Source organism: Moschus berezovskii, chromosome 15 (genome assembly GCF_049115385.1).
Source record: "Moschus berezovskii isolate FMDL1 chromosome 15, NW_MosBer_1.0, whole genome shotgun sequence".
Taxonomy (NCBI): Eukaryota; Metazoa; Chordata; class Mammalia; order Artiodactyla; family Moschidae; genus Moschus; species Moschus berezovskii.
Genome location: NC_142474.1, coordinates 26411685 through 26439280, shown reverse-complemented (window position 1 = coordinate 26439280; position 27596 = coordinate 26411685). Strand labels below are relative to the sequence as shown.

At 42.7% G+C, this 27596-nt stretch overlaps 1 protein-coding gene across 1 annotated transcript in view; it reads right to left on the bottom strand.

Moving 5' to 3' along the window:
- VAPB (VAMP associated protein B and C) overlaps positions 1-27596 on the bottom strand; it is a 53959-nt gene that overhangs the window by 15457 nt on the left and 10906 nt on the right. Inside the window, exon 2 of the mRNA XM_055434286.2 lies at positions 11010-11162. Coding sequence (XP_055290261.1) covers positions 11010-11162 — 153 coding nt within the window. The remainder of the gene's footprint in view (positions 1-11009; positions 11163-27596) is intronic.

The window sequence follows — 27596 nt, the reverse complement described above, 5'->3', positions numbered from 1 at the left end:
GGAGCTCTCCTGTAGCACTGCTACACACTGGGGCTTGACATTTAACCCCTGGCACAAATGGCCAGACTAGCAGGTCAACACCACAGACTTTTATTCTGAAAGCTGAATTTCCATTGCATTTTTTCCACCTCTAAGATTGCAGTAAGGAAGATGTATGTGATAAAGAAGCCACTGTCTTCACATGCACTATGATCCTGCCTGGACAGGGAATATCAGCTTTACTGCAGTTGGGTCACAGTCTTCCAACTTCTATCAGATTAATGTTCATTTTAAAAAATTAAAGTGAATTAGGTTTTGAGAATTTCAGATCTCACCTGCCTATGATAAAATCATGCTCTAGTATTTTTTTAGAATGGGAAAGAACTTAGTCTTAGACTACATTTAGATTTCAGTAGGGCACAGGTCTAGCAGAAACACTGTCTCATCCTTGAGGTTTTGCTTTCCCAGCTGTGAATGACTTCCAGTCCTCCACCATGGAGGCCTCTAAGGCTGAGCCAGGATTATCTGTAAAGATGCCCAGGAGATGAGAGCCATCAGAAGACACTGCTAATTCTCAGAGAAGTTGGCTCTTTAGCTTCAATGATACTGGGTCACACACAAAGAACGGCTGCATCCAGAGACCCTAAGACAACCCCACATGAAGAGCTGTTTCCTCCCACTCTCTTCCCCTTTCCTGTAGGAGGTGCAAGCCAGAAAGAAGGGCGTGTGGCTTGCAGGCCTGTCCTACAGTAAACTGACCCTTCCTTTTCATCTCTCCATCTTGCACCATGCTCCTGTCCCCAGTGCCTTCACAATGTCCCAAGAGCAAAAGGAAAATAACTTTTACTGGCACCTAGTATGGACCAGGCACCAAAGAAGGCATATTTTCCTTAGTTCTCCCATCGGTCTTCACAACAATCATAAAGACAGCCACGTCTTCCTTTTCTAGATGAGAAGACAGGGCTGAGAGGCTAAGCCGTCTTGCTTGGGCCCCACGGCCAGTACTAACTGATGGACCAGAACTCCACACTGGCTCTGTGCCCACGGCCTGAACTCCACGGCGCAGGTTCTCAAAGCATCACTCGCAGACCCTGAGACACCCCCACCCCCACCTCAGGTGGTCCGCAAAGTCAAAGCTGGTCCTGATGCTACCAAGACATTACATGTCTTTCCCACTGCACTGGTACCCCCAGTAACGGTGGGCACAAAAGCAACAGTGGGTGAACCTGCTGGTGCCTAGGCGTGGACGCCGGATGGCAGGCACTGCCACTCACGTGCAGTGTGTTTAAAAGGCCGTCTCACTTAAGAATATCCTTGATGTAGCAATAAACATCACTCACTTCACTAAATCCGAACCTTGGACAGCTCATCTTGGCGCTCTGCTCCATGAAAACACACATCAAGCATCTCTGCTGCCCTGGGAAAAGCACTTGTGTAACCATTCTGGGTTATGAGCTAACCCAGTGTTATGAGCTGGACACTTTCTCATGGAACCACTGACAGAAAAACTATGGCCATTCACACCTGGGTATAGGCAGATATTTTCCTAAAAATGAATGAAGTGAACCAGTCACTGTAAGGAGAACAACTTGTAGCTGTTGTCGGTGATAAAATCCAAGCTTTCAAAAAAACTTAGAATCTTGGGAAGCTCTCCGCCACCAAGAGCTTCACAGTTTCCCCAATGAGATCAGTAAGGAGAGTAACAAATGTACGTTTTTGATACTGGATAATGAAATCTGTCGACAGCTGGAAGGTCTGTGTAACTCAGCTGGCATAACACTACCAAAGCCATCAAGTGCGAGTGAAACCAATGCATCTTGGTGAAACAAAGTTCACATGGTTTACTGGCATGGTGTCAGAGTCTACACTGTATTGACGAACTTGAAGAAAAGTGTTGCTCGGCAAGTTTTGGCGTAGTATCAAAGAAGAATACCTACAATTACAATGCACATCAGTGGTAAAGGTGGTTCTGATTCATATACACTCACCGGAACAGCACATGGTAACAGACTGACATGCAAAAGCAACTGAGAGAACCCAGCCTGTCTTCCATCCAGCCAGGAATGAAGGAAACTGGCAAAGCATTACCAAATAATGCCGTATTTGTTTGAAAAGTTATCTTTCACTAAAAATGTGTGAATGGTATTTACTAAAGTTGTTATGAAAGAATTAATACTTTTTCAATTTCTCAGTTTAATTTGCAATATGACAAATATTGATACAACACACAAACCGAAAAAAAGCTTTTTTTGGTCTTTAATTTCTAAGCATATACAAAAGAGGCCCTGAGACCAAAAGGTCTGAGTACCATTATTCTACATCAGGGTGCCTCACAGGCCCCTCCAGGAGGAAAATTATCTGCTTGGTAATTCAAGTGAAGGCACTGGTGGCTTCCTACAGTCCCCTCTTGGGAGAATGTGCCATTTAAAAGAGAAAGCAGTTCACACAAACCAAGTTTCGAGCCCCGTGTACACACCTGCACACATACCTGTCTCTGAGAGGAGGAGACTGGGGCGCCCCGCGCTCGGCTAACCAAACCACCTTGCCGCAGTGTGCTACCCTCTGCAGGTGTCACCGTCTGATACCCCTGCCATCCTCAGAACTCACAGATGTCATCAGCCCAGCTCCAGGCCGAGAGCGCACTGCCTGCCAAGTCACCACGTGCAGAGTTAGAAGGACCTCAAGACAGAACTTACACGGAGACCTCCGAGCTCACAAGAACACAAGCACACAAAGAAGTAGGTACTGGTGGCAACTAACCCACCTTACAGGAGCACTGTAGACAGCAGAGGGGGTGGTCAAATACCCTCTGTAAAAGGCAGGGACTCAAAACATAGAAGCACAGATGCCCGGTGTACCCTTAAGGCAGGCGAGGAGAAAACTTCCAACTGAATGAAAACAGTGCCCACTGGTGACCTTCAGGAAGCACAGGGTGTGAGACGGGTGGTTGGCCCCTCCTCTCTGCAGCGACTCTCCCTCCGCCTAGAGCAGCAGGTGGAAAACAAGGTGTATGCCACCTACCAGCTCTCCTTTTCTGTGCGCTCCCAGATCAGCGAGCAAGACTGAGGAGGTCAGGTGGCACCCAGACTTCCAGAAACTTCATGAAGGCTCCTGGGCCTCAGCATCTGCGTCATGCTGCCCCCAACTCATGCCCAAAAGTCTGTATTTCTCAGTGGCTATCATCTCATGTCAAGTTCGATTTGCTATACCCTAATTAGCTGGAACTTTACGAGAACATGACAGAATAAATGTTGTTAATCGTTTGTTCTCTCAGCTCCATACATGCAAATTGTGACAGAAATTATGTACTTTTTTCCATGACAGGCTATAAAAGAGCTTCCCATTAACTTAATTTATTTCACTTGAATTCCAGAGACACTGATGATAAAACCCTCTTAAATGAACCATCCATCCTACTTTTAAAATGTATCGCTGATACTACATTAAAAAGAAGCCCGTTACCAGGAGACGGCCTGGAGACCAGGTCACCACTCACCAGCATTAATGCTTTGCGATACAATGTCAGCTGAATGCAGGTTGCAAAGTGGGATCCTGTTAGGAAAGGGCTTTCACAGTCATAAAACACTGGATCAATAAGATCGGACCTTCTTCAGAAGACGTGCAGAATATACACTACTTAACACACAAAAGCGCACACACCTCGGAGAAATGACTTGATTGAATGCTGCATAAAAGCTTATGAGAACCCGGGCAAGTCACAGATCACTTTCATCTGCATTATAATGGCAACAGAGCAAATGAACAAAAGCTTAACAGGCACCTTGGCAACTGCTTTATTATTCGTTTTTAATCTCAGAATTTTATCTTTAATGTGCCTCTCTCCTTGTTCACATGACCACCATCTCAGTGCAGGCCTCCTCCAACATCCAAGTTTCTCCGACTAGATCTCCCACCTCCTCCCAGTTTCTCTCAGACAAGTTCTCTGCAGATCCCCTATAACCCACATATTCCATCTCTCCCAAGTACACGGTTCACCAGCTCGATATTCCTCAAACGAAAAAAACCTATTTCCCAAGTAAAAGACAATCAATTCACGTCCACAGTCTCCTCCTCTCAGTTCCTGATATGATCCAACAATTGGTCACACTTCTGGTCCAATAGGTGGGCACAGGGCGCTGGCCACACCCACACCCCCAGGTGTTCTCCACGTCTTCTCTTACCATGTTGGCCTTAGGTGGCTGGCACATCCCTTGTGGTCCACCTGCCCTACTCACATCTCAGTTTGCCATACTTTCTCAGGCTTTCTCCGACTCTGAACCTTCTAGTCTGACTCTGTAACGAGGGGGTCTCAAACTTCAGCTTGCAGCAGACCCTCCTGGAGTGCGTGTTACACAGGTGGCAGGGTCCCACCTCCAGTTTCTGGTTGCACAGGTCTGGGGTGGGGTTGTCTGACCTGTTCCCAGCTGCTGCTGCTGGTGGTCCAGGAACCACGCCCGGAGAAGGTGGGCTGAAAGCACCCTCTGAAGGCCATCTCAGCCTCTCGTCCTTACTGGGGATTTACTCTGTCAGCGGACACCAACCATACAGAGCTCTCCCACAGGCTCACCTTTCCCACATTCACTCTTCATCTTCTGGTTTAAGACAGTTGTTTCTAAACTTTTTATCACCACTGTCCTCTCACTATCTCTTCGCTTTTATGCCTCTGTCAAACTGTCCTCTACCAAACTGCATTTACAACGTCATAATGAAGTCACTGCTTCACTTTTTTGGAAACTGATCAGAGACAAACCAGAACTCTGCCAACAGCTTAGAATACCAGTGTTACCACAGTGAGGTGACAGAATTCTAGCCTAAAGCAATCAGACATTTTAGTTAGACTAAGTGCCCTTATCAGGAATAAATTTATCGTTTCCTTCAGGATGCTCAAAATGTTGAAAACAAGACTAATTTCCTGGACTTCTGCCTATTCAGGGACCCATGGATGGAACTATGAGTCTAGTGGGTAATTAATCTTATCCACTTATAAATTAGTTGATGTGGAATTGTCTTTGCTTTCTCTAAAGGATCTTCCAGTTCAGTATAGCTCATCTTAGATAACAAACTCCTCAGAGTCTGATTAATTTATTTGTTCAGTGTTTACAGTACAAATGTACCCCAATACTGCTGGAAATGAGGTGCGTCATATACACGCCTAAGAACATGGCTCACTCACTCTCTTTCATAAATATCTTTTAAAATGCACATCTATTTTCAAAATTCCAACACATTTTCCTATCTCCATAAATGTTTTATAATGGAATCCCACATAGCCTTGACTCTCGTGTTCTGATTATCAACTCACATTACATCTGTCTTAATCTGAACCACATGCCAGGGCCACTGTGCAGGGAGAAAGGTCTGTCCTGAGGCTGGGGTTAATTTCAGATCCCTGCTATCTCTCCCATACTTGTCCTCTGGAGTGTTCCTGTCCAGGCCTCCACTGTGGCCACCTCTCACAGCTCTTCCCTTTCATTCTGGCTTGTGATGGGCTGGACATCAGAACAGGTTAATAGAGAGTCTAAAGTAAGAGTATAAACAGGAGAGTTAGGGTTGGAAGCCCAGGTGTATCAATGTGCAGGGAGCTGCCATCAATGACAGGAACATGACTTTTGGCTGCTCCCAAGTTGTGCTTGGTTTCTGCTCCTTGGCCATTCTGTAAGAGCTGAAATTACTTTCGTCTAAGTGAGGTGGACTGAATGTACTTGGATAACCCTCTTGACCATGATCTTTTAAAATGGAAAGAATAAGGAAACTGTTAAACTCGTAAAAAGTGAAACATGGGATTCTTAAGAAACTTAAAAATTATAGTAAACTTTTAAAGAAACCATTAAAAGCACGATTAAGCTAAATCTTTATTGGTAATCCACCCCACTCTTTTTTAAAAATACCAGAATCTCAACTGGGGAAAAAGATTAAAGACATCTTGTAAGTATGACTCTGAGTTGTTCTTATCTGAGGGTAATAAACCTGATTCATGAAAATCATCTATAACAAGGTTTCGCTTATCAGAGGCTTCCAAAGCAGACGATCACATAAAGAATGATGCTGTTAAGATGCCCCAACTCCCCAAATACAGCTCCCGCTATCAGCACTTGACAGACGGATGCCTGACTTCCTTCTCTAAGGGCAGTGGGCTTAGCCTCTGGTGCTAATCACCTAAAAGCTGCCGCCCAAGGTTGGCTGGTCCAGGGCAAGCAGGCCGCTCCACTAAACTGAGTCAGCAAAATCTTAGAAGGATTAATTATCAATTGCAATTCTACCCAATTACATTAATTGACCAGTGATTCCATCCAAGAAGAGCTGCTGATATTCATTCTCTGTCCTCAGGATTTTACTGGAAGAACTCTGTGCTTCAAATGTGATTGAAATAAGTGCTGAAAAGGGCTATATGTCAGGAATGAACACTGTTCCTGAATTCTTTGAATTTAAAATACAGATTCAGACACCAGAAGATTTGTGTCTGTTTGTCCTTAATCCACTTTCGATTCCCAGGGTACACTTAGTAAAGTGTATCTGTACCTAAACATTGGTATCTTTTAACGACTCTTTCCAAGGCCCACCCCACCAAACATATTTTGCATTTCTAATTTGCTTGGTACATAGGCAACCAATGTGCATAATTGAACTGCAAATGGAAGCGTGCTTTCTACTTTAGTGAAATTAGAATTCAGTGACGGTTATAAAAATATTAAACTTAATATCATATTACAGGAAGCGTAAGTATTTTTGATGGGCCCATAATTTTACCACTTCACCTGCTGTATCTGCTGGCAAACATGGTTTGGAATATTAATGGAAAACTCCCTCGTTATTAAACTGCAGTATTAAAAAAAAAATAACCTACAACCACTAACAGCTTACCACAAAGACATTTTCAGAAATTATCTACCTTAAAAATATTTCCCCACCAGACAGTTCAGAAAACAGATTTAATTTTGTAAAGCTAGAACAAATGGAGAGACCCCCCACTGCTTCAAACAATTCATTAATTCAAAAAGTTCCATTTTCCTTGCATTTAAAATCTCTGGGGGGGAAAATCCAATCTCCTCTTCTCCAATCTCCATTTAAGTGTGCCTATTTTGCTGAGGTCCAGATTTGAATAATTCAAAACCATCGCTAGCAGATGGTGTGTATCAAGGAGCAAGGGGCCAAAACCATGGCATTCTGGGCCAATTAATGCAAACACAAAGCACCCAGCACTCTCCCACCCACTGCACTGCCTCATCCAGCAGACAAGACCCTGATGGGGCCATCACAAAGAGATGAAAGGAGGACCTACCCTCATCTAAAGGGCAAAGAGAAGGACTCACTCAGAGACTCGGGTGACCAGACCCCACAACAGCTCGCTGGGAAGTCCATTAAGTTTCCAGCTATGGCACTTAAACCTCAGTTCATACCGGTTTCCAACTGTAACTTCACCACCCGAGTTTATAACACAGGGATTTGTTCCACTTAAGGAACCCAGTACAAGACGTGCCACTTTCTGAAGATAAAACAGGTCAGAGCCGAGACTTTTGAGGCAGAATCTGAGGTCCTGAGTATCAGATTAATCTGATGGCGGAGAAAAGGTTCACAGGGTACGTCTTGAAAGACATCAGACAGCTAGAACGTCTCAGTCCCCCATAAAAATCCTGACCTGCAAGCCTTCAAAACCACAGTCTCTCTGGCCAGCTCCAGATACCATCCTCCTCCTCCTCTTTCTCTCCCTGCTTGCTCCCCTTCTCTAAGAATGATATATAACCTTTCCTAATAGCTATTAGGGTTTTCAGAAATGGGGAAAGAACAATTTCCCTGCATGGTATGTTGCGACATTCTGTGTAGACAGGACAACACTGCTAGTTATTTTCAGTTGACCCGATGACCTCCTTTTCATATTTGAAAATCTACTAGTGACTTTTCGCTATAAACAAATGCATATTACATAAAGAAGAAAAAAAAATTTCTTGAATTATAAAAATTCCACAAATTAGTAAAACGCATCAAACTGATGTATTTCTAAAAATGCAATTCAGATATGTACAACCCACCTTCAACAGAAAGCAGCCAGTCTTTGTCAAAGTGAGTGGAAGAAAATGCAACCCCACCCTTGTACCACACTGCAGTTAAAATCCTTCAGCAGTGGTAAAACACTCTGGGACATGAATACCATTGCTCTCCATCTCACAAATGAGAAACAAGAATCTTCAGAGGTTAACGGTTTTGGCCAAAGACCGGCCAACAGGCTCAACAGCAGGGCTTGGGTTTCCTCTCAGGTTTCTGCACCCAGGTCTACTCATCTGAGTAGAGTGGGTGCAATCTAGCTCAGCCACGCACGCCCACAGAAGGGAAGCTGGCCTTGATCCCTCTGCACTGCCCCCTGCTGGCGTCCTCCTTCTCCTGAGGAGAGGCTCTCAGCTGAAAGAACCCGAACTCCACGTTCTCACTTAGATGCCATCACATGGCTGTATTGTAAGAGGACCCTTGAAAAAGTACAATGCTTTCTGCCCCAAGACGCAACTGTCTAATAAACAATACAGTGGCATCTCAGCACAGAAAACACCAGCGAGCAGAGGCTGGCCTCCTTTGCCAACAGGTGAAGCAGTCCCGGAAAGGCAACGAAATCAGGCTACACCCAGGTGCACCTCAAGCACTGAGGCCAACGCACTCCAGATAAAAAGAAAGGCGCCCTTTCTCACACGTAAGCATAATCTTGTCTCATTAGAAGGAAGGCCTGCAAGCACAAGGATTTTTTTATTCAACTGCTTTTTCCCCCAAGTGATACTCTGAGAGCCAAGGTATTTTGTTTTTTATTTCTTTGTAAGCGGGGCCATCCCCTGAACTGCTGAGGCAGTTGTTATTGTTCAGTCAGTAAGTCGCACCCAACTCTGCAACCCCATGAACTGCAGCACGCCAGGCTTCCCTGTCCTTCACCACCTCCCGGAATTTGCACAAATTCATGTCCACTGGTGCCATCCGACCATCTCATCCTCTGTCATCCCCTTCTCCTCCTGCCCTCAATCCTTCCCAGCATCAGGGTCTTTTCCAATGAGTCAGCTCGTCACGCCAGGTGGCCAAAGTATTGGAGTTTCAGCATCTGTCCTTCCAGTGAATATTCAGGGTTGATTTCCTTTAAGACTGACTGGTTTGACCTCCCTGCTGAGGCAGTTGGTGTCACCAAAAAGCCACTGGATCAGGACAGATACCTGGCTTCCACTACCAGCTCTGCCATCATCACCACATGCCTCTGGATGATTACCCCACCCCCACCCCCTGAACCTTTCCTTCTTATCTGCAAAAGGAAGGCCACAACCACAAAATCTTGGTCTTCCTTAGCAGACAACCATAAATCAAAACAAATGCCCAGGGTTAGTTATTACTTTAAAAACCACTCCTCTGATGGAGAAGGGGTGAATCTTTCTGAAAGAGATACACTTATGCTCACCCATTCATATTTAATATCAAAAGACACACCTACACTGTACATCTGCCTGTTGAGACTATTTTATTCAAAATGATGTTGCTGCCCCAAATTTACTGTGAAAACTGGGTAAGTCTCATCTACTAACAACCATGCTTAAATATGTCATGGGCAAGGAAAGCAAGAGGTTAAAAAAGAAGTCAACTTTAAAACAGAAATAAAAAACATCAATTGCCCTTGATTTCAACAGAAAAACAAACCACATGATTCCAAGCAGCGCTGAAATGCCAACATCCTGGGTCTCCCTCCCTGACCAGTGTGCTGCAGTGCAGAAGGTTTGGGGACCAGAGCCAGACAAGCGGGATCTATGTCTTGGTTTTGTCACCGGCCAGCTTCGTGAGCCTGTGGCCACCGGAGTCATTCTGGTACAATGGGTAACAACAGTGCATTCCACGCTGGGCAGATAACAGAAGTTACATGAGATAATACATGTGCAGACCCAGCACAGAGGAGATCCTCAACAAATGTTGGCTCCCACCCTCCTGATTCCTCCTGGATAATAACCTGATTCGAGAGTCCGAATCAGGTCTTGCAGCCTCAGAGAGAAACACACAGGGGGACAGCCTGTGTGGGCGCACCCTAATGAGAGAACCCAGAGGATGCAGGGAACAAGAGTCTGAAGAAATCATGAGATAATGAAACACCTTATATCTTTCCAAAGAGGTGAGTCATTTTCTTTCAGGTGTCAAATGAATAGCCAAATGTATCACAATCAAAATCGGTCAGGAAAAGAGTCAGCCAGATACCCATTTCAAATGAGAAGTAGCGTCTAATGATGCCTCAGAGCCCTTGGTGACAGTCTCCTGATACTTGAAGGATTAACACACACTCCCCCAGAGCTTCTCCACAAATACAAAAGGCACTGATGGATCCAGAAGTCCTAATGAGCTCAAAGTTTATTCCATTTCTAAAATACATTTAAACTCAAACCCATTGCTTACATCTCCTTAATTCTGAAATCCAATTCTCAGTTTGGGCACTCTACCAGCATCTTTTCAGAAGTTGGACTCTGGAAAATAAATGCACTCTCAGATAGAAGGGGGAAAACCCATCAGACATGCACAAAACTTGCACCCTTGAATACATTCCAATTTCCTCAGCCTTCATCTCCCTTAGCTTTTCACAATCAGTAAAGTGCAGTTACCAATCATTGGAAATGACATGAGCTTAATGTCAGAAATCATTTAGCTTAAATAAGAAAATAACTCCATTTAGCTTTCTCCCACAAAGTAAAATTAAGTTTGTTTAGCCCTTTTTTTATTTATTGCCAAAGGGCAGATTTAATTTCAAGGGAGTGAAAACCCAACTCATTCTCAAGTAAAGTCTGATGTTACCACTTTAATTTTGCTCTATTGAGGCACAAAGGCTGTAAGCATTAAACTAAAGAGGCATTAATTATGGAAAAACAATAGGTGAGAGGGACCCACCGAGCTTTTTAATCAGAGGGTAGGGAGCTGGGGGGAGACGCCTACCATCTTCCTTTGCTATACTGCAAACACAAGTTTGAAGAGATCCCACTGTCTCCAGGGAGCCTTTTTAGCCCACCCTTCAGGCCTTCATTCTTAGAACTTACCAGATACGTTAATCGAGGCCCCTGCATCAATGATCCCACTGTTGGGCCTCACGCAGTACCTACGTGGTGCCGTGGTCTTCACTTTAAAACACACATTTCGATCTGTCGGGTTGCCAAGCTTCAGGTTGGTGGTGACAACATCGGTGAACGGACCTGCAGAATGAAACAGGGACTGGTTGGGGATCCCGTGAGGACCACGCGGAGGAAAGACTGACTTACGGTATGGGGTCAGGGCAGATGTGGAACGTGGTTGACCCACAATCACTTCATCACGACACACAGGAGAGATGGGCTGAGGCTGACGCACTAACAGTGACAGCGGAAATCCGCCGCGGTCTCGTCACACCACCAGGCACCTGGCCTAGTGAGTGTCCAGCAGACAGGGCCACCCTGATACCCCACAACTTTACTGTCAGACAAGAACACTGAGGCCTGGGAGAACGTACCACTTGTCTAAAATTTTCATGGTAGTTAGTGGTAGCGAGGGTCTGCAATCAGGCAGCCTGAGTCCAAGGGCAGCTCTTAACCTTTGCTGAACACTGATTTCCATAGTAACCAGATGAAATCTAACAGAGAAGGTAAAGGACTAGACTTGGGTCCAAAATGATGATCAAAGGCAGAGTGCCAAAGGCAGCAGATGCAAGAAAGACTCTGAGGTGTCAGTGGTCTGTAAACATAACCCCTGCCACACACACAGTACAGTGATGCTACAGCAAGGTCAGAGTCCTGCGGGGCAGCCCACACCTAGAACAGTGCATTCACTTTTAAATACCCCGGTATTGGAAGACTGAAACAATGCTCAGTGCCCTAGGGTATTTTTTTATTATTATTTATTCATTTTCTACTTTATTAGAGTTTTTAATTAAAAAAGTAAAACATGTTTCTTAAAACAAGCCAAACAATAAAAGATGTATAAAGAGGAAGTTAATAAGCTTTCCCCTGTCCCCTGAGGTTACTAATATTAACATTGTGGGAGATCCATCCACATCATCTATGCTTACACAAGCTGTACATACATACATGAGTGTGTGTGGCGGGGGTAACAAAAATGGATCATACTACTCACATTGCTCTGAAACTTCTCTGAAACCTGACCCGTAAGGTTTATAAAGGAGTCAGGTGGGAGGGTTGAACTATAATGTCTCTTAGGTCCTATCAACCCCTTTTCAAATTTACATCTCTTCACTGTGTACAGCAATGGTGTCTTTGTGTGTCTTCCAGGCAAGCTCTTTACTCCTATCTTTGCGTTCACAGGGAATTCAGAGATGGGGTGGGGAGGTACATGTGCCCCTGTGCTCACAAACTAATACACACAGTTGGTTCATCTGCTCCATAAGAAGACCCGCAACAAAGACATTTACATTTGTGCCTAGAATATTTTTCAATGAGACTCTGAGCTTCTGAGGACAAGAATGATACCATTACCAGTTTTCACATCTCCGACACAGTGCCTGGCATCTAGTAAAGGGATGGGGGCAGGGGTTGAGAGATTGAGACTGACTGACTGAGAGTCCTTCACCAAGGAGGAAACTACCTCGTGGATTACCACCAGCAAAATTAAAATCTCAGGCTGCTTTCTCGCCTCTGGAGGTACTCTGGGTATGAAAAATCAATCTGATATGGGCTTAACAAATATAAATTAAGAAATCAATAATGGTGAAAAGAAAGAAAGGAAAAGAGACTCAATTTCAAAATAAAATAAACCATAGCCAGTTCTGCTAGAAAGCTTATTTTGAAAATGTGAATCTGTTTCAATGTGATTGATGTGCATATTAGGGGGACAATCTGAGCATAAAATGAATTTCACATTTGCTTATGTGTGATTTTGTCTGCAAGAAACGCTAAGTGATCACAGAAAACAACATCCAGCTGAACTGAATGGCACAGAGATACAGAAAACACAACTACACACATCTCCATCACCACCAGCTACGCGGGCTCACCTTGTGGCCCTCACAAACTGTAACTCTTCCAACGACCACTTCCACAGGCAAACGTCAGTTTTCCATGGTAAAGTATCATATTTATTGCAGTATTTATCTATTTCTGAGCCATTTAATGTGTGCTAAACTGTGCTTCTGCTTATATTAGGTTCCCATCTTTACGTGTGTGTGTGACCAACAAAGCTTTTGAGTGTTATGCCTCTAAGCTTGTTCCTTCCTCTTAACTCTTATGGTCTTTTGTGCTATTCTGTATAGGATGGCGATTTTTAGGAATGCATATATCATATTATAGCAGGAACTACCATACTACTGGATTATCTATAGTTTTGTAGTTACTTATACTAAAAGCTATTTACATTCTTTGAGCAATGACACCTTCAAGAATGAAATGGCTAGGGAATTTCCCAGTGGTTCAGTGGTTAAGACTCCAGACTTTCACTGCCGAGGGTGATAGTTCAATCCCTGGTTGGGGAACTAAGACTCTACAAGCCATGTGGCGAATTCAAAAAAAAAAGTAAAATGCCTAAAAACAATTTTTCCATTTGCTTACCTTTCCCATAAGCCCGGCCTTTGACCCTCCGGCAGCCAAACTGTAAGCCACGAGAGGGGGGCATTCTCCAGGTCCAACTGTGGCCAGATGTGGGGTGTTCTGTCTCCCCTACTGACTCCACCACACAAAGCCTCTCCCTACAAACTATGTCACCCCCTTACTGAGGGTGGGCACTCTGTGGCTCCAGGGGATTTGCAGCTACAGTGAGGGAAAGCCAGGTGCTGACCACGCTTCATCCTTGTATCAAGTTGTTGGCCTCCAGGGAGAAACAGGATACTTGGTGCTGAAGGCAGCACCTTTATGTGGGATTATCCAGGGCTCCACCCTTTTCTAATTCCCAACACACGCAGTCTGGCTCAGAATGAAGATGGAGGAAGTTTTCTCCCTGTAAGTCTCTTTGCTTGAAATGGTATCACTTCAGCAATGGTAAAAAAAAAAAAAAAAAAACAACAACCAAACACAACTCTGGTTTCCTGGAGTCAAAGAAAGCAATTAAACAAGTACACAAACATAGCTCAGACCTACACGGGCATGATCACCATGTACATACATTCTTTGGCCCTCACATAAAAAGGGCCCACTACAAGAACTCCACATAAGCATAGCTGCAGCTCTAATGGCCCCACACTGCTTGGGGGGAAAGGAGAAGAAAACAGATTTTAAAAACGTAGACATCTGAAAAAAGGTGAGCTTTCAAATACAAAGCCTACAGGGAAACAGTATTCTCACTGACAATCTGAATGTGATTCATAATCCACCAGGCCTTAAAGCTTTCTAGATACAAGCTGAAATCTGTTCGTTTCGACAAAATTCTGCCTCAAGAACATGGAAGCATCTTCAGATCAGAATGCCAAGAATTCATAAGAGCCCACAAATCCACATCCACCACTCCACCCCACCAAAAAACAGCATTTTCTAAGGTGGTTTGAAGTATACTAAGCAGAAAACTGATTGCCGAAGAACTGATGCTTTTGAACTGTGGTGCTGGAGAAGACTCTTGAGAGTCCCTTGGACTGAAAGGAGATCCAACCAGTCCATTCTAGAGGAGATCAATCCTGGGTATTCATTGGAAGGACTGATGCTAAAGCTGAAACTGCAATACTTTGGCCACCTCATGTGACGAGTTGACTCACTGAAAGAGACTCTGATGCTGAGAGGGTTTGGGGGTGGGAGGAGACGGGGATGACAGAGAATGAGATGGCTGGATGGCATCACCAGCTCGATGGACGTGAGTCTGAGTGAACTCCGGGAGTTGGTGATGGACAGGGAGGCCTGGCGTGCTGTGATTCATGGGGTCACAAAGAGTTGGACACGACTGAGCGACTGAACTGAACTGAAAGCACAAAACAGGGATTTGGTGAGATTTCACTGTGATGAAACTAAGAATACTCGTTTCCAACTCAGTTTCTCCTGTCCCTTCCTCCTCCTGCAGCCTCATAAATTGGAGTCAGGGATAAGTTTAAGTGCATTTGTCCTTTGCAATGACCTTTTCTTCTAGGTAGTCCACAAAAATAAAGTAAATTTAACTGCGGACACTAATCTGCTTCTGGAAACTCCACTGGTTAACCTATTACACAGCAATCTAAATAATATTTTAACCTATATGATTCACTTAAAAGGTAGTCTAAAAGCTGATCGACGAAGAATTGATGCTTTTGAACTGTGGTGTTGGAGAAGACTCTTGAGAGTCCCTTGTACCGCAAGGAGATCCAACCAGTCCATTCTAAAGGAGATCAATCTTGAGTGTTCATTGGAAGGACTGATGCTAAAGCTGAAACTGCAATACTTTGGCCACCTCATGCGACGAGTTGACTCACTGGAAAAGACTCTGATAATGGGAAAGGCTGGGGGCGGGAGGAGAAGGGGACGACAGAGAATGAGATGGCTGGATGGCATCACTGACTCTGTGGACATGAGTTTGAGTGAACTCAGGGAGTTGGTGATGGACAGGGAGGCCTGGCGTGCTGTGATTCATGGGGTCGCAGAGAGTCGGACACGACTGAGCGACTGAACTGAACTGAAACTATTAAAAAACAAACATTATTTGTAATAAATAAGCAGAATAAATAAATATCCCAGATTTCTCCCTCAACACTCAGTCCTAAACCTTTAAGAATTCTTGGGCTTACGTAGGCCTTTTTTTTTTTTTTAATCTAGAGGAAACAATACTAAAAATATATGCAAGTGAACAACGTCACTGATAAAACAGCAAAGTCTAATGTGAAAAAATCAAGACATTCTGTAAAAACAGGCCAACCCTTCAATCCACACTCCGGACAATTCAAGAATTTTATTGAAAACAAATTCTATTTCATTTGAGTAATTACAGGAAATAAACTATGTTAGTGTTCTCCTTTTCTCCTGTATTAATGAATTAGAATACACAAAAATCCCAATAAAAATGATGTAAGAGCTTGTGAGCATCATTCAGATTTTTACTAGTCACTTTCCTTTCATAAAACTGCCATTTCCATTAAAGCATTATGTAAAAATGGGATTTTACTATACCAACATGGGTGCTTATCTCCAACGAACTTAAAACACTGCTTACATAGTAGAGTCAATTTTACAAATGAAATATTAAAAAACTAGTCTTTCTTCTTTTAAGAGATGAAAAAATGATTTGGTATCTCTAGAACTGCAGCACATTCATTTAATCATTTTTCTTTCTAATCTTCTAGTCTTTCAGACAGTTATGCAGATATTTTAAGAACATCAAAATGTGAAACAGGTCCCCCCAAATGAAACAACATGAGTCTGAGAGAAATTAGGAAATTAAAGTCCTAATTTTTTTTCTTTTCAGCCATTTGAATAATGTTCTTTATGCCCCATATTATGCATATTCATCTGTGAAAATGCTTGTGAGTTTGATAGATGCTCATGAATAGCATTAACTAACTTGAATTCAAATTCCGTAACATGCTTTAAAATGTATTAAGATAAAACTAAGCACAGTATAAACCATTTCCTCACTCAGGTTCAGCTTATTGTCATTTGAAAGTGTATATTTTAAGACACGAAGAAGATCTAGAATTGTCCTGTCTTAGAAAGCAAATAATAGAATGTCAGCAGAAATATGCATAGCATTAAAAGTAAAAGCAGAAACAGTGACTCTTTCAGTCTTACTTACAGAAATGGAGTCTCATAAAGCTCTGGTTTTAAAGGTCAAGGAAACAAAGTCACAAGCCAGCTAACTTCTCAACGGCATGACATCAGATTTCAGGTAGTGGCAATTTCATCAAAAATGGCTGGATAAACTTATCAATCAAGAAACACAAGAGCATTTTGTGGAAAAAGTATTCCATTAAAACTTGAAAGATTTTACCAATATATGCATGGTTTAAGTACTTCTTTCTGTGACCATTCACTCCAAGATCCATGGAAGAAAAGACTATAGCAAAACTCTTCCTTTCAGAAAGAGGAAACAACCATTTTTATAAAAGAATGACCTAAGCATTCAGGTCCCAATGACTTTTTCAAAGGTAACAGTGGAAACGCCAAGTGAACTCAAAACTCAATCTTGACCTTACTTATCTTTGTAACTTTAAGCAGATCATATCACCCCACATATAAAGCACAGGACATAATTTAAGGGGTATTACTTTTACTTAGCAATTTCAACTAGAAAATAAAGATACACACACACACACACAACTATAAAACCCCTAGAAGATAACATAAGAAAATCGAGATAACTTGGGTTTGACATGACTTTTCAAAAGATACAACATGGAAGGCACAATCCATGAAAGAAATAATTAATAAGCTGGACTTCATTAAAATTAAAAAGATTTGCTCTGCAATGGATACTGTTAAGGAGAATGAGAAGACAAACAAGACAAATACTAGGAGAAAATATCTGCAAAAGACATATTTAATAAAGAATTGTCACCCAAAATATATAAATAACTTTTAAAATTCAACAATAAGAAAATGAACAACCGAACTTTTAAAAAAACGGGCAAAAGATCTGGACACCTCAGCAAAGGATACACAGAAGGAAAATAAGACCTACAGATAGAAAAAATACACAAATGAAAAGATGCTCAACATATGTCATTAGGAAATTGCTAATTAAAACAACAAATGAGATACCAATACACACTTATCAGTGGCCAAAATTTACAACACTGACAGCATCAAAGGCTGGCAAGGATGCAGAGCAACAGTTCTCATTCCTCTGCTGCAAATTCAAACCTCTGGAAGACAGTCTGACTGTATTTAAAACACACACACAAACTCAATATACTCTCTTACTACACAATCCAGCAGTCACATTCCTTTGTATTCACCCACGGGAGCTGAAAACCCACATGCACACAAAAACGTGCACACAGATGTTGACAGCAACTTTATTTATACTGCCCAAACCTGAGAGCACAAGATGTCCTTTAGTAGGTAAATAAGCTGTGGGACATACAGACCGTGGAATATCATTTCACACCAAGATGAGCTATCACACCATGAAAATTCAGATGCAGATGAGTCTTAAATGCACATTACTCAGTTAAAGAAGCCAATCTGAAAAGACTATACCCTACATAATTTCAATTTATATATAACATTCTGGAAAAGGCAAAACTATGAGATAGCAGTTTCCAGGGCTTATGAAGGAATGGAGGGATAAACAGACTGAATACAAAGGGTTGTCAAGCCAGTGAAACTATACTGTATGATACTACAATGGCGGATAAGTGTTATTACACATTTGTCAAAGCCCATGGGATGTACAACATCAAGGCTGAACCCAGACTTAGACTGTGGACTTTGGGTGACAAGGACATGTCAGTGCAGGTGTACCTGTTGTAACAAATGCACCACTCTGGTGCTGGTTGCTGACAGGGGAGAAGTCTGTGCATGTGTGGGGCCAGGTGCAACTCTGTGCTCAAGTTTGCTATGAACCTAAAACCAATCTTAAAAATTAAAGCTTTCTACCCTGCCCAAAAAAATAGAAGCACCCTCAACATCTCAGATATTAAAATCACTGATTTTAATAGACATTATGTAGATATTTGCCAACCAAGGTCCATCTAGTCAAGGCTATGGTTTTTCCCATGGTCATGTATGGATGTAAGAGTTGGACAATGAAGAAGGCTGATCGCCGAAGAATTGATGCTTTTGAACTGTGCAGCTGGAGAAGACTCTTGAGAGTCCCGAGGACTGCAAGGAGATCCAACCAGTCCATTCTAGAGGAGATCAATCCTGGGTGTTCATTGGAGGGACTGATGCTAAAGCTGAAACTGCAATACTTTGGCCACCTCATGCGACGAGTTGACTCACTGGAAAAGACTCTGATGCTGGGAAAGGTTGGGGGCGGGAGGAGAAGGGGACGACAGAGAATGAGATGGCTGGATGGCATCACCGACTCGATGGACATGAGTTTGAGTGAACTCTGGGAGTTGGTGATGGACAGGGAGGCCTGGCATGCTGTGATTCATGGGGTCGCAGAGAGTTGGACACGACTGAACTAACTAACTAACTAATGTAGATATAATTGGATAAAGATAAATGAACAAAGATGCTGTGTTTTGCTTTTCCTTTTCTGGAGTTCATGAAAAATTCTGGTGTTGCAAATATTCTTCCTATGTAATATGTCTCCTGATGTAGCTACAATACTTTGAAACTCAAACTGTGTGTTACCAAGGAAGTTATATACCAATTTGATATATTATCTATCAGGTCTCAGCTTTCCAGATATAAACTTAAGAGTTATTAGTTCCACACCAGTTTTTTTCACACTGCATAAAAAGAGCTATATTATTTTATACTCTTGCAAACACAATTGAGGTACATCATCTCTCTTTTCTTCAACCCTTCCAAAAAACATGTTACCATATTTCACTTCAACTCTGAAAAGATTACCTTCTGGGAAGGTAATAATCTGTCTCCAGAAGCCTAGGACTCATGATGGATTTTGTTAAGACAATGAAGTTATGCTTGAGGTTTCAATACAACAGACTCTGTGTATGTGAAAATATATTAAAATGGGGGAAATGGACAGTCTAAAGTAAAAACTGGTTGGGTATCTTACAGATGTCTTCAAAATTGATTCTTTGACAGTCTGTTTTCATTACAGGTGTCCTACTGCTTCCTGCCTTCCCAACCTACCTGCAGTGCACCAACCTTCTCATTATTTTTCTTGTTTATGTTAGGCTTCCGCTTTCAAAATGAAAACTGCCCAAACAGAGAGACTTTCGTTGTTCACTCCTGATCACAGGTTTCCAGAGCATTTCCAGACATAGCATGGATGCTCAACAAACGTGCTGAAAAATGAGTGAATGGCCATGACACACTTCCATCTATTTTAAACAAGGCTATCACTCTTCCTGCACCCTCCCTCCTGGAGGCACCACCAGGCTCTGGGTCAATCAACACTGAGCTAGCTACTGCTCCCTCTGCATGATTAGTCCCCCTTTCATCTTCTGCACAAGACTCAGAATCAACTGACAGTTCCTTTCCTGACTGCTTCCCACCTGGAGCGAACCTCCACACAATTCAGCACTGGATGTCCTAAGCCTAGAACCGCGCATACAACACACACAGTAAAGGACTCACTAAGTGTGTGCAGCACGAACGAATACCAGGTTTCCTCTGAGGCAGCCCAACTCCGATTCTGACACGTTTCCTGTAAAAGAATGCCTCATCCATAACTTCACTCTGAAATCATGATATATTTGCGCTGACCATATACAGGTTATTATACTATTAATAAAAATGTTCACTTGTGTCAATAAGGCTTTTGTCACTATTATTCTATAATAATTTTGTTTAAAGTTGTCCCTCTAAAAAATGAAAAACAGATTTCATAGTAACAGATATTCAAAAAGGGTAAACTCTTAAATAACCATGAATTCAAGAGTAACAACACTGGGAGATTTTTTTAAAATCTATTTTCTTGATTTAATTCTTTGCTCACACATTAATTCAATGTTTTACAAACAAAAAATAAAGCTTTACAATTAATGTGCCTTTATTGGCAGACACTGGATTCCAATATTTCAGCAGAAAGCCTTATTATATATTTCTGATTCTGAAAGTACCACAAATAAAAAGAACCTGACATACACACATAACTTTCCTAAAGAAATCTTGGAATGCAAAGTGTTCTAAATTAATAGAGCAACCAACCCACCTGATATCCCTGGGAGAGAGCCAGCTATTGAGAAGCATCACACCCATTATTACAGCAAGAGAAATCAAAACCCAAGAATATTCACTAATGATCCCATCAAAGGCACACTAGACGCTGGCTTGATTGAAGACGACTATACCAACCTTTAAGGCTTCTTATTCAACTCACTAGTTTCCTAGCTCCTCTGGAGCAAAAAGAAATAAAATTCTGTCTCCCATCAACTCCATGTGTGGGAAACTATACCATAAGGCACCCTACTGTAGTGTAAGAACTCAGTGGATGAAAGTACTATGAAAGAGTAAGAACAAACTCAGGAAAGCTCCCTGCCAAAGATAAAAAGCTGGACAGCAAGGAACAACCACCTAAGAAGTGGAAGGATATTTGGAGCTTATGTTAACAGATAAGCAATTATTCAGAACATATAAAAAACTCTTATTATGAACAAATGTGTCAAATTCTTATGAAGGAATTCTATACAACAACTGAAAAGAATGAAGTAGATCTGTATTTTAACAACAGACGGTCTTAAAAACATGTTAAGTGATACAAACACCATAATACCACATTAGGTAAAACAAGAAAAAAAAAAAAAGGAAATAGTTCACACTAAATTCCTCTGAAAAGTAAAGAAGAGAGGAGTATGGATAGGCATATGTGGAGGGCAGACATGTCTTCAAATTCTTGGTGAACCTTATTCATTAAAGAAAAACTTCAAAACAAGTCTAAAAATTATTAACATTTAGTTATTTTGTATTTAGATGTTTATTACATGATCTGTATTTTTCTGTAATTGTATTTTTTCCACACGAAAAGAGCTATGGTTTATGTAAGATCCAGAACAATGTTCTGAGAGAATTTTCTTCTTGCCTAGAATGCTCTGTATATATAAAAATACTAGAATCCTGAATTGTGGAGTTTCTTGAAAACCTATACACACACACACACACACACACACACACACACACAGAGACATACACATCAACAGCCATTCTTATTTTTATAAAAATCAAGGTAATTATTTAAAACATGTTTAAAGTAGCAGTGGTCTCAATTCAAGACAAAAACCCAAATTCTTACAAAATCTATTGTAAAAAACCTTGAAGACTATAATAAGCATTTATGCATCTAGAAATAAGACTAGAAGCCTTTACACACCTAGAGATAAATTCTATGACTACTTTTGTTAATGCAACACCTCTTTACTAAACAGAAAAATGGCAGAACGTTTATATAAGAGCTGAAGTTTTGTATATTCCATCAATACACAGCACTAAGACAGATTATGGTACACCAGTGAAGATTTTAAGCTGATGGCACACCTGTCTAGTGTGAATTTTATCAGTTCTAAAAAGATCTTAGACTCAATTTTTTTCAATGCAGAATCTTTTGTTCCACTTACTAACATCTGTAATTTTTCTCTATTTAGAAGATCAAAATTTGTGATTTAGAGAGATCATGAAAATAAACAAAAAGGTAAGCAATACTCTACTGAATTAAAATTCTACTTAAAGAAGAGGGGCAAAACATGACATTTTTCTCACACAAAGCAGGAAGAATCAAGACAGAATTACGCCCAAATGAGAGAGACATGCGTGATTAGAGAGCAAGGGGTCCCCGTTTCTCACCGACATGGTTGCGGCTGTAACTTGACTGAGTTATAAATTAACAGTTCAAAAGAGTCAGTATCAGCAGAAGTAAAAACTTCCCCAAAATGTTCAACCTTTAATGGAGATGACAGACAGCATACAAACAGCCGCCACACCAAAATCAACACATCCCAATTCACAGCAGACACACAGAGGAGAGATGCAAACACATGCTTAGCATTCTGCACCTCTATGGTCCAACGTGAATTTTCGATTTGTGAACAATGCGAAATAGCAGAATGTGGTTTATCAGTTAGTACGTAATCTGCTTTGGTTTCCTTTTCAACAGAGAATCTAAGTGGCTATACCAGTGAAAAGAGATTATCAACCAGGTCAGCAGCTTCTTAAACAAATTCAACAATAGGCCAGGGAAAAAGGCTATGAGACTTGGATGAAAAATATCTTCTATTTTCCTCCTCTTCTGCCTTTGGAAATCATATTCATTCTTCAAAGTTTTGCTCAAATGCGTTCTCTTGAAAAGGCTTACCTAATCTCTCAGTTGGAAAAAATTATTCCTTCCTATACTGTGTTCTAACAATAAGCTGATGATAACCAAATTTATATCCTGACCCTCTCCTCTGGTGTCCACTTGTGGCTGTAATAAGCATCTTAAGTTTATCATGGCCAAACAGCAGAGCCCCATTCCCCTCACCCAAACACACTGCTTCCCATCTCAGGAAAAAGAAACTGCCATTCACCAAAAAGCTTGGGCCAAAAGTAGTTACCTTACTTCCCCTCCCATTCCACATTTAATCCTTCAGCCAGCTCTACCTTCAAGAGATTTGGAATCTGAGCACTTCTCATCCCATTCTCTTCATTGCCACCATGCTGGTCCAAGCCACAGTCTGTTGGCCTGGGTTAGGGAAAACTTATGGATGATGTATGGGTGGACAGATTATCGGATAACTGTGTGGAGGGTGGATGGATAATGGGTTAAGTGTAGCAGCCTCAAAGTTTCCACACACACCATCAACCACACATCTAAACAGCCTACTTTCCCCACACCAGCCACGGTCTTTTAAAAAGACTCCTGCTCAGAATCCTCCATGGTTTTCCAGCTCAGAACAAAATCCAAAGTCACTCCCATGGCCTGTCTACCGGGAAGGCGCCTCCTTCCTCTTTGAGCCCTCCTTCCTCTCTGAGCCCACCGCTCCTCTGCAGGCATAATGTCTCTGCTGCTCCTTGAACATACCAAGCTTATCGCCACCCTAGGGCCGTGCACTTGTCCTTTCCTCTCTCTTGAATGTTCTTCCCCCAAAATGTGTGCACAGCTTGCACACTTGTTTTACACCGGTCTCAGTTCCAATACTGTACTGCCTTCTCAGAAACTTGGCCTTCTCCAGTTTCCCTCTTTATAACAGAACCCACTTCCAAACCCCTTTAAACTTCATCCACCATCCTCTCAACCCCATTTAGCACCTACCATTATCTCAAAGCATATTCTACGTATTTCCCATTCCCTTATGTAGTGCCCATCTCCCCCACTAGAAGATGAGCTCCATAAGGCAAAGGTCTTGTCAATTCTTTCATCTTAGTCTCTCAAGCATCCAGAACAATATCCAGCACAGTGCAGGCATTCAATAAGTAACTGTATGACTAAACAGTCCAGGTACTGTGCGAGGCCCTCAAGCTCAGAGACAACACTGCTCTCCTGCCCAGAACCCTGAAGAGACAGAGTCAATACATTTGGACAGCCATCCTAGGACCCAACAAGAACTAAAGAACAAGAATCTCTGGGACTGAGGCTCTGGAATGATGTATCCTGGAAAAAAAAAATATCAAACTATAGTGACGTTAGTTAACACTTAACAGGTCTATTCTAAGCACTTTATATGTATCGACTCACTTAATCCTTCTAACATACCCAGAAGTGAAGAATTCGAGGCATGGAGACATGAAACACTTGACCCTAGATCTTCAGGCGGTAGATCCAGGAGTCACACCCAGGCAGTCTGGCCCCAGAATTCACTCTCGACTGCTGAGTTGTCCACGACCTCTCACTGCACAGAACACCATGTGGACGTTAACACACAAAGTGCTGTGTAAACACAGGAGTGTGCGGAGGGCGGGGGAGCTAACACTGAGGGGAAATCCCAGAGTCTGAACCGATGAAGGAACACACTGAGTTGAAGGAAAAGAGTTGGTGTAAGCACGCTGTGGTGTGACCAAAGCACAAGGGGCCTTGGAAAAGGAGACCACATGGCTACAGTAGGAAGGGTCTGAGGGAAGGGAATGAAAGGAGAAATGGGGGCAGGGGCGATCGTATCTGCTTATGCTTTTTAAAACCTTATAGTTTAAAAATAAGCTGTAAAACCGCATACCTATACAAGTCTGGCAAGGAGCTCTACAGGAGAAAATGAAAGGAAGAAAATTAAAAGTGACTCTAGGAATGTAGGTATGATGAAGGAAAATGGGCTTCCCTCTTCTCTTCATGCGCTCAACAGTATCCACCGCCTCTGCCAGCATCTGGGAGAACCCAGATGTAAGAGGAGACGTACTCACACAAGTCTGTATGTGTCTGACTGTTTGAACATTTCAGGTGTTTAAAATGGAGAATAAAAGCTGAAACTGTTTTAAAAATAAAAAAAAGTATGGCCCAATTTGAAAGCCTGTGATGCTGGCCTAAGAATTCTGAACATTAACCTGTAGGGTTGAGGGAGCCAACAAACGTTTTCAAGTTTAGAAAAATAACTCTGACAAGTGTACGCAGGGTGGCCTGAAGGGTCAGGGAAGAAGAGAGTGAGTATATTAGAGCCAGAGGGGGCACATGGGGCAATAATCCTCACTCAGGATATGCCAGTGGGGAGAAGCAGAACCAAAGGGGTACAGGAGACACTGCTGATGACAGTGATTGACGAGATGCGAATAGGATGGGAAGAAGGGGCAGTGGAAGACTGGTTTAGGATTCCTGGCTTACCCATGTGGGTTCAGGGGCCATTCCCAAGACAGGGAAGGCACATTTGAGAGTGTAAGTCAGGAATGCAGCATGGAATACAGCAAGTCCTGATGTATTTTCATGACAACCAACAAGCAGGAATGTCCAGTAGGCAGAAGGCCTCAAGACCACGATATGCATGGAGATACAGATTTGGAAGTTTTCTGTGTAGCGGTGAAAGTTGAAAGGACTGTGAATGAGATAACATACAAAGAGTGCTTAAATGGAGAAGATGGAGAACAGAAGCTTGGGAAATGTCAACATCCAGTAACCATGATCAAGGGCTAGGGAGTTCACCAGAAAAGTGAAAGGTAAAAGTCGCAAAGAGAAAATGGGTGAATTGAGAAGGTCTTCAGTGGAAGGTAAGGTATGAGAACTGAAAGGAAACTAGATGTAAACCAGTCACTGAGATTCACTGCTTCCAAAAATTTAGTTGTGACGTAAGACTAGGCATTTGCTTAAGCGGGGGAAGATCTGGAGGAAGGTAGTTTCTTTTCAGGAAGGGGAAACTTAAGCATGTTTGTAGGCACTGGGAAAGCATCAAGTAGAACAGAAATCTGAGGCAGCAGGAGGAGGCTGACTAATGGAGCAAGACACCACAGGGATGGGAAAGGAGTGGAGCGAAGCCCACTACGTGAGAGGGGGTGCTGCGTCTCGGAAACAGGAGGGGAGGATGGGGGAAACATATGTTTGTAGAACAGAAAGAAGTGACCAACCCTAGGTAGCATATCTTAATACTAAACGTCAGCTGCACACAGCAGGCCTTGTTGATGGGTTTCACCATTCCTTTCCATAGAAAGCTGCCTTTTCTTTTTCCCTCTTCACCTTTCTCGACACTCTCAGACCTGGACATTAACTCCCTGGAACATGCCAAGCCCCATGCATCATGCTGAGCACTGGGATCAGGGGTAAAGAAAACCGTCCAAAAGGGCAAAGGCCTCCTGGTTAGTGGGGAAGGGAAGCAAGTAACCAGACAGCTGACTGTGCCAAGTGCAGGGCAACAGGGCACAGGCATGGTGTGTGTGGACAGTGTCAGGAAACCGATCTCAAAGATGCAGAGGAGGGAGCAGTGGAACAGGAGGAGAGGTGAACGCAAGAGCTCTGGGACTGGTGGAATCAAAGGCCAGAGCACAAGCACGAGGCAGGTGACGCCGGGGAGATCAAGGGCACAAACGATTTCCCAGGTGTTGTTAGAGAATGCAAATTTTATTCTTTTGGCAGTGGGTAAACAAAAATTTAAGATTTTCAAGAAAGCAAGAGAGAAGCTGAGATTGGCCCATCTGAAAGTGGCATCAGTACGGGGACAAGCATAAGGACTCGGACAGGAAGACCAGGTAAGAAACAATTACAGTCATCCACGGGAAAAGGAGGCCGTCACAGAGGGGACAAGAAAGCAAGCACAGACTTGAATAACGGGCTTTCGTAGTGTGAGCTGCTCAACCGTGTGCACGTGGATACCATTCACGGAGGTAAGTGTGAGAAAAGGTGGTCCAGAGAGGAAAGGGAAAGGGAGTGGGGAAGAAGACATTGTGGGGCGTGCGGCACGTAAAGTACCTGCCGCCCACATCTGAGCTTGGGTCAGTCCCTGGATCAGTCTAAATGCTGGAAGAAGCCAAGGGAACTGGCGGAACAGACAGGGAGAAAGGAGACTGGGTGGGGGCGCTGAGAGAGAGAGCAGAGGAACAAGAAGAGCCGGGGAAGGAAAACCTGTGCCCCTCAGCATCATCCACAGGACTCCTTAAGGAGCAGGTGAAGACGGCCAACGGAGGGGAAGAGTCCCACGACATCAGAGAGGTCAAATGCTCCAGAGAGCACTGTACGTGTGAGGAAAATAATAAAATAAGTAACAGATGGAGTAACGAGGCAGTGAGGTGCCCAGGCGACAACTCAGGAGGGAAGCCTGCTAGCATATACTCTCCTTCTGGAAGGAAGGCGCGAGGCGAGCAAGCCCACCTGAGAACCTGAGAACGCAGTTAACCCTTGTCTGAAAGTGGACAGGGAAATATTCAGATGTTTACTGAAGAGGACTAATTGCCAAAGTTGGGCATGTATGCCTAGAGTTGGGCATGTAAAAGAAAAAAAAAAAAAAGAAATAATCTTATTATGAAGGGCACCAAAGGCATAATTCATTAAAAAAAAAATTTTTTTTTTAAAAGAATAAAATAAAGAGACCCAGGTAAACTGACTGAGTTTTTCCTGGACTGCTCCAGATGACCTCTCACGTCTTTTCCACTTCTGTCATTCTCTGGGCAAGATGAGAGGTTAACCAGGCAGGCACTGTAAACTGCCACCCCGCTGCGCCCAAACTACATGAGAAGTTCTGAATGACTGGATTCTCCAAGGAGTGATTCAGGACTTTGTTTCGTTCAATTAGTAAAGCA